General features: G+C 51.7%; 1 protein-coding gene across 6 annotated transcripts in view; it reads left to right on the top strand.

Moving 5' to 3' along the window:
• Positions 1-6,512: 6,512 nt before the first annotated feature.
• Positions 6,513-8,022, top strand: part of Arhgap10 (Rho GTPase activating protein 10) — a 246,939-nt gene continuing 245,429 nt past the window's right edge. For 3 of the 6 annotated variants that reach the window (XM_060393188.1, XM_021655949.2, XM_021655948.2), the window contains exon 1: positions 7,027-7,322. In XM_060393188.1, the coding sequence (XP_060249171.1) occupies positions 7,169-7,322 (154 nt within the window). In that variant the 5' untranslated portion in view covers positions 7,027-7,168. Of the gene's footprint in view, positions 6,633-7,010; positions 7,323-8,022 lie in introns of those variants that run through there. The other 3 variants (XR_009594838.1, XR_009594839.1, XM_060393189.1) reach the window with 2 other exon arrangements.

The following is an 8,022-nucleotide window of genomic DNA, read 5'->3' as shown; positions in this document are numbered from 1 at the left end:
AAAATGAAAACTCCACAGGAAAACAATGAGGAATACTAGGTGCAAAGGAGGTCAGCTCCAGGCAGAGGAGGAAGTAGATCTGGTTTCTCAGAGGGAAGTGATCACGGTGAGCGATAGCCATAACCTGGTTTGTTCAGACACCCTTACGTTCCTAGGGTCTCCTTTCACAGCACAGATAGTATATTGCTGTACCTGGCTCTATTTATAGCAAGATGACCAATTTCAAATGCCGCCAGTTTTCCTGGTTGCAAGGAAAAAAACATAGATTCTGGCCACTAAAGAGAAAGATATTTATTCATCTTGTGAGGTGGTAAGGAAGCCTGCAGAGCAGAGCCTTCCTGGAAGATGGCAGGTAGCCTGTGAAGAAGCAGGTCTCTCTATCTCAACACGCTTGGCTGTAGTACATGAACTTTGACTCTCTTCCAGGGTTGTATTAGGTTCAGAAGTCAAAGTCTTGGGAATGCAGGGCTGGTTTTCTGAGGTTAAGTCACATGCCTGGACCTTGGCTGTGGCAGGACCCAGAAGAAGACAGCGAAAGTCTCCAGAGAGCTCTTCAGATTCTCTAGATTTTACTGAGACTGCATGGGCATGGTACCTGAGAAAATGGGCACCACGGTGGAAATCAAGCTGCTGTTGGGAAGTGGGAATGAGCTGGAATACCCAGGAAATGGCTGCATCCCTTGCTGAGAGCAAAGAAGGGGAATTCCATGGGAATCAGGCTCATGAACCCCTGTGGGTGTTGGCTGGCGCACGTTGGTTCAGTATTTTCCAAATGTTAACTGGTGGCAGCCACCTCCTCCTGTCTCCTTTCTCCTCTTCTTCCTTCTGTCTTTCCCCTTTTTTTCTTTTTGCCTCCTCTTCCCTCCTTTATTTCTGCTCTTAAGTATACACACTAAAAATACTATTTCTTTGGACAAATTGCAGATCTGAAGTTAATGAACCTTTGCATGACCAGAGGACAAGAGTACACACGCTCATACTTTTTCACACTCTATGCCTTCGGTTGCTGTGGTTGATTTTCCGGGGGCTGGATATTTGCCCAGTTGAAGGTCACACTGAGGAGAGCTCTCTAGGCCACGCCAGGGCACTTTGGATGCTGGGAAAAGCATTCTTTGCAGATGGCTTCTTTTTCCTCTCCGACGTGCGTGTGCATATAACCCACTGTTACATACACATATTGTTAATACCTGGGCACAACAAATTCCAAGGTCACTTCTGAGGCTAGTTCATCCACATGCCTCTGGAAAGAGGGCAGCGTTTGCCTGGGGCAGGGGGGGTGTCTGTGGGCATTGGGGAATGCTTGCTCATTCATTTAGATAGACATTTTTATGACCTGCCTGTTTTACGACCTGCCTAGCGAGTGCCCTCTCCTCCCTGCCCTCTCCTTCCTTCTAAAAGCTAGGGATGGGTGGGGAAGCAACAACTGTATAATGACAGGGGATCCACCTGGGGAAGTGCTCGTGTGTGCCATGACCTACATCTCCTTTAGCCAGGTTCTTGCATCTTCAAATTTGAAGGTCGGAATACCAGCTTTCCCTCCCCCGCCCCCCGAGAATATTCATTTAAATGTGGGTGGAGTGAGAAAATTTGACTCCCTCCATGAAGCTTTTTTCCCCACTTTCCGCTCTGCTTCATTAGGAGTGGTCACTTTTAGCCAGGCTGCCAGGCTGGTGGGGAGCATCAGGGCGCTGCTTACCCACGTGCAGCTATTCCTTCCGGCTCAAGTCTACCAGATGGCACCACCAGATGGGGTTTGCAGTGCTATGGTGCCTTGCCTACTCCACGCCCTTAGTATCTGCTGGCTTGACTTTCTTTCGGAGGAGCCCAGGCTCTTTTAAGCGGTAATGTCTGGGAGTTCTGGAAAAAGTGCTCAATTGCTAGAAATAATTCTACATGCCCGAAGCCCATGCTCCACAGCCTCACGGAAAGCAGCAAGCATGGTGCGGAGCACATGGGATGTGCTACTCCCTCTCCAGTCCCACCTCAGCCCACAGGTTCCAGCCACGTGACGCTTTCCAAAGCTGGTTCCTCTGTCTTCCTCCACATAACAGGTGCCTTCCTGCCTGCTGAGCCCAATCTTGCAGGTCTCCTGAGACTGACTGTCACATACTCACCAGCACCTCCACATAGTCCAAAGTACCCTGGGGGCACCATGATCCCAGCACTGCTCCGAGTTTTCACTTAACATTTGTACTTGGGGTTATTTGGAGACCCTCGTTTTGCTTTGTTTTGTTTTAAGACAGGGTTTCTCCATGCAGCCTTGGCTGTCCTGGACTTGCTTTGTAGACCAAGCTGGCCTCAAACTCACAAAGATCCACCTGCATCTGTCTCCCCACATGCTAGGATTCAAGGCTTGTACCACCATGCCTGGCTGATAGGTCTTTTCGTACGATGAAGGTTGCTGGTCCATGAAAGTGAGGGCTGTGCTTGTCTGTCTCACTCTTGTCATGGAGAACTCATGCTGTGAGTATCTCTCAAGCGCTGGGTTCTCAGTGACTTCTGGCAGCAAGAGAAGCTGTGCTTGCTTCATTCACACGGTGTGGCCACTGCAGTCCTGGAGGCCGTGGAGACTTGGGAAGAGTGCTTGAAAATAGTGCTGACCCAGCCTTATGCTCTCAGCACAAGCTTTCTAAAGCTGAGGCCACAAACTCTAATAAGTATTCTGTGAAGAAATACAGACATAGTAAGTAAACCAATGCATTTGGACAGTTATTCAGTGGTAAGCTGTCTTTCCAGGAAAGGCACCTTGTGGATTGCTAGCAATAGTTCTGTGTAGAAGAACACAAAGGAGAAGAGAGAGGTGAGAGGGGCCTCTTCATCTCCCCTCACTATATTTCTCTTTATGGTGAGGAGATACGCATTACAAAGCGTACCACCTTAATGGTTCTTAGGCGTGCAGGTCAGTGCTGTTAGGTCTATTTACCTCCCTGTGCAAGCATCACTGATGTACTTTCCATTGAACACTGATAATAATTCACTGGCCCATTGTGAAGCTGCTTATATGTTTGTCCTTTGCTCAGGTAATGGCATGATTTGGGCTGCTTGGCTTTGCCTGCTCTTCTCCATAGTAACTGAGGGCATGGCTAGCCTGTACTGTGGAAGGGAATGCTGTCCCCCTTAACTGGTTTGATTAGAATTTGAAAGAGTTGTAGTGGGGTCATCCTTCTGGCTTAGGAAGGGTATGGTTCCTGGGTGTCTGGAAAGATTGCAGTCATCTTGGTTCTGGGAAGGAAGCTTTCTAGCAGTTAACGCCAGCTGGTTGCTGGTGATGAGAGGGCTCCAGGAGGAGGAGGCTGAGCCGACTACACCACCTCAGTGCCTGAACTTTTCAGTGACATGGTCCACTGATGTAGTCACGAAGCCGTGTTGGCATTTTCTTCATTGCTGTTGTCTGTTGTTTTGTGAGAAGCGGCCTCCGGTAGTTTGGACGATACCCAGCAGGCACCCCTCCATTTCGTCCTGCTCTGTCACTCACTCATAAGTTCCTCACTCATAAAAAGTGTCAGCCTGTGTTACAGACTTGTTGTTGTTGTTGTTGTTCAATATTTATTGTCCCTTATCTTTCTTTGGCCATCTAACTGATAAAACATCACATTTTCCATTGTAGCAAAATGAGTCTATATGGCTTAGTTCTGGCCAAACAGTTGAAAAGGAAATCCTTTTCTATGATATATACATAGGAAGGCTGAGAAAAGGCTGACCTGTGTTGGCTGAGGGCTGAGGTCCTTTGGTTTTTTCTCCTTTTTGCTCTCGGAAGGCTCCTTGGAAGCCATGTTGCATTGTAAGGTTGCATATGGTAGACTACCATTTCCTAAGTCATTGTGCCACCCTGTTGTCTTCTGGACTCGAGAGGGAAGGATAGGAGGACCCTTCAAGGCTGCCTTACAGAGAAACTCTTCTGGCTAAAACCATCCTTGATTGAATTCTCTGCTAGTGTACCTGAGCCTAATTCAGTTTGTTCTCACCGCCTGAAGTGTAGCACGCAGCCAGCAGCATGTGCATTTGGCTTTACGGTGGCAGTTCTGGGCCTCCCCTGGGAAACTCTGTCTATACCCGAACCAGCACACGCAGTGGGGCTCCTTCCCGGGCAGCTTCTTCCACCTAGGCTGAAACCTGAGTAGGTTGTACTGAGGTTGAACTAGCCAGGCACCCAGCAAAGCCCAGCAACTTTGATGTAGATGGTGTCACCGGGCCCCTGACATGCTGCAATGTTCCCAGACATTGCGGAGGGTTCACAGGTCAAATTCTGAAACGCCCTTTCCGTTTCCGGTACCACTGCGCTGGCACATTGGTTTCTTTCAATAAGTAACATTTCCATCCACCTATCTTGCCATTATGCCAGGAGCTTGGGTTCATTTTTGACACTTTCCTTGCTTCCAATGTCCAGACAATTTTGCAGTCATAGAAACTTTCTGTAAGATATAGCTGTTTCCAATGTCACTTTGGAGAGTTAAGCTATGCCATTTCTTTTCAAATAGCTTTCCTTGGGACTCTCCTCCTCCATACAGCTGCTAGAGAGAAATCTCAAACCAGATCATATTCCTACCATGCCTTTAAGGCTTGTCCTAGCATGGAGATGACAGCTCCAGTGCTAAGCATGGCCTCCGAGGCTCTTTATACCTGGGCCCTGTCCATACTTGTCCACAACTACGAATGCACTTCCTGTCTCTCTGGGTTTTCCTATTCTGGACATGTTGTATGAATGGATGACATCACATGTAGCCTTTGTGACTGTCCTCTTGGCATCATGAGTTCAAAGTTCGTTGTTCTGTAGGGCATGTTGTCCTGTGTTCTTTTTCACGGTAGGTTAATTTTGTGCTGTATAGACACATGCACTGTGCTTACTGGTTCAACAGCTGGTGGCTATTTGGGCTGATTCCTTTTGTGTTATGGAGAATGCTGCTATGAACACTCATGCACAGGTATGTCTGTGGATGTGTTTTCATTCCCTAGTTCCCTTCTCTTGGAAGTGCTGATTATGTATCTATTCTGCCCATGTTGGACTCTCTTTTGGAGGGGTATGCTCATTGGTTTTAAAAATTTATTTAGTGTGTGTGTGTGTGTGTGTGTGTGTGTGCATATAGGCATGAGTATAGATGAAGGTCAGAGGACGGCTTTCGGTAGTGATTTCTCTTTCTACTCTATGGGCCCTGAGTGCTGCACTCGGGTCATCGGCCTGGAGCCAGGCATTATTATCCACTGAGCAATCTAGCTGTCTGAGTTACGCCTTTATTGCTGTGACGCACCAACCAAGGCAACTTACAAGAGGACATTTGATTGGGGGCTGGTTTCCAGCATCAGAGGGTTAGTCGGTGTCCGTCACGGCACTTAGCATGGGGCAGGCCTGGCGCTAGAGCAGTAGATGAGAGCTTACATCTTAATTCACAAGCATGAGGCAGAGAAAGAGACTGGGCCAGGTAGCCCACCTCCAGTGACAAACCTCCCGCAGTAAGGCCGTCAATCCTTCCCCAGAACAGTTCCACACTAGGACCAAGCATTCAAATATACACCCTTTGTGGGTTATTCTTACTCAAGGCAATCCTCTGGCCCGTGCTTTGCTTGTGAGGTAGGACCTTGCTCTGCAGGCCTGCCTGCCTGGCTTCATACCATGTGTTCAGGACTTAAACCCTCAAGCCTCTTGCCTCAGCTTATGGGATTCTGGGGTTCTGGGCCTCAGGCACTATGCCGGGCTAGGTTTAGTTTTTGTGCGTGAGTGTGCTTGTGTGGGAGGCTGTGGTGCTGGAGGGGTTGGCTGTTTTGTAGGGCCCTAATTCAATCTCCAGTTTTCCCTCCCCTTTGCCTCTCTCTCCTCTGTAGACTCCCTTGCTGATTTTAGTAGGAAATGAACCTTTCAAACTGCCCAGAAGTTATTTGGAAAATGTCTTGAAGGCGGAGGATGGACAGTAAAACAATGCTTATCTGGGGGTTTGGCCCTCAAATGGTGCTGTTTTCTAACAGGAGAGTTTATGGAGTTGGCTTATTTAGCTGCTTCCAGGGTTAACATACAGCTTTCGGGCCAAACAGACTCTTAATTACTGCACTCGGCCTGAACGTTTTAAAGAATCGCTTTGAAGTTTGCTGGTACTGTTACCATCATTAAACCTTCACATGTAAACATGTGTTGTGAGTTTGTGAGAAATGTATGCCATGTGTGCACATCGTAATTGCTTAAAAAATTGTTGGTTGATAGATAATACGTCTCCAGTGAATTATTTTGGTGTGCACACTTGGGGAGGTACCGAGTTCTGTTTTAGAATGCATGGAATACGAAAGGATTTTTGTGGGCGCACTAACACGAATTCACACGTGTCTTCGCCCCCTCTCATCAGGTGAGAAACCACATGAAGTCTGGCATTTACTTTCGGTGGGCTATTTTTAGAATAAAGGTCGCCTCTCCTGCCCGTGTAAATTTAACCTGCGGAACAGGACAGAAAACAGGGTCAGCGCGGCTTAACTACGAGCTCCCTTTCCCTAAGCCGTTCGGCACCGACACGAGGAACAATGCTCTAGAAGCTGCAGAGGCGACGCCGAGGTGGGGATGTTGAGCGCTCCCGCGCAGGCGGCGGGGAGGACACGGAGGGCGAGCGCCCAGCTTTGCAGCCCTCGCGCGCACGGCGAGGCGACCTTCCCGGGTACAGATAGATGAGTCAACCATTTCCGGCCGCCCTCCCCGACCGAGGTCGTCTGACCGCGGGGACCGAGCCCTGCTATTAAGACTCCTTCCCCTTCGGTCGGGCGCCCGCCTCGACGATCCGCCTGAGTCACCTGGACCGAGCGAGCCGCGGCCGGGGGGGGGGGGGGCGCAGGGCGGAGGGCACGGACCGCGCGCTCCCCCGCGGCCGCCTCGGAAGGAAGAGGAGGGGCGACGGCGCGTGGGGAAGAGAAGGAAGAGGCGTCCGGGGCAGGGCAGGCAGGGAGGGGAGCCGAGGGCGCCGGGGAGGGAGGCAGGGGCGTGGGCCGGGGGCGGGGCGGGCGCGCCCGGGGCGGGGCGGCGGCGGGCTCGGCGGCCGCCGGGGGCTGCCGGGATTGGGGAGCCGCGCCGCAGTCGCCTGGGTCGCTGGGCTCGGCGGGCAGCACCGCGCCGCGCTCCCCGCGCGCTCAGCTCTGCTAGCCGCGCGCCGCCGCCCGGAGCCCCAGCTCGGCCTGCGCCGCGCGCCCCGCTGCAGTCATGGGGCTGCAGCCCCTGGAGTTCAGCGACTGCTACCTCGACAGCCCGTGGTTCCGGGAGAGGATCCGCGCGCACGAAGCGGAGCTCGAGAGGACCAACAAGTTCATCAAAGAGCTCATCAAGGACGGGAAGAACCTCATCGCCGCCACCAAGAGTAAGCGGGGCCCGCTTGCGTTCGCGCTGCGGCGTGGCGAGGAAGGCGGGGAGGAGCGTCTTCGCGGCCCGGGTGGGATGGCTCCGAGCCCCGAGACTGCGCTGGAGGAATAGGAGATTCTCTGGAGGATAAGCTCCAGGACATTCCTCTCCCAGGCGCTTGGGGCGCGTCCCTCTTCTCGCCCGGCCCCTCGGCGGCGCGGGGGCTAGAGCCCTGCGTGGGAGCTGCCCCGGGGCTCCCGCCTGGCCCGGCGGAGCACGGCTCGGCCCCGGAGTCAGGTTTTCGTGCGCCCCAACGCTGCTCCTAGTCTCCCTCAAAACAGAGACATTAATCAGTCCGACAGTTTTGTCTCATAACCTTTCCAAGTAACTTTCTTGGGGATTCTTGGGACCCTGCCTGTAGTTGAGTTCTTCAAAAGTCCCTTAACTTACACCTCCTATGCGTTCCCTTTCTCTTTTGCGCGACAACCCTGACTTGGGTCCCTCGTGTGCTAAACCAGAAAGTCTACTTGGCTTTGTGCTGCCTTCTGCACATTCCTTCTGTCCTGTGCTGAGGCGGGTTCAAAGATTGGGGATGGAAAGGGTCAGTGGGCAGACTGCCCCCTGGTTCTGGCCCGCAGTGCCTGTGAGTAGGAAATTATAATCTCTTCAGGCTTGACGCCTTCCGCCTCGGCCCGATCCCATATTTAAACAAGCAAGCA

The sequence above is a fragment of the Meriones unguiculatus genome, chromosome 10 (genome assembly GCF_030254825.1).
Source record: "Meriones unguiculatus strain TT.TT164.6M chromosome 10, Bangor_MerUng_6.1, whole genome shotgun sequence".
NCBI lineage: Eukaryota > Metazoa > Chordata > Mammalia > Rodentia > Muridae > Meriones > Meriones unguiculatus.
This window is presented reverse-complemented; position numbering and strand designations above follow the sequence as displayed.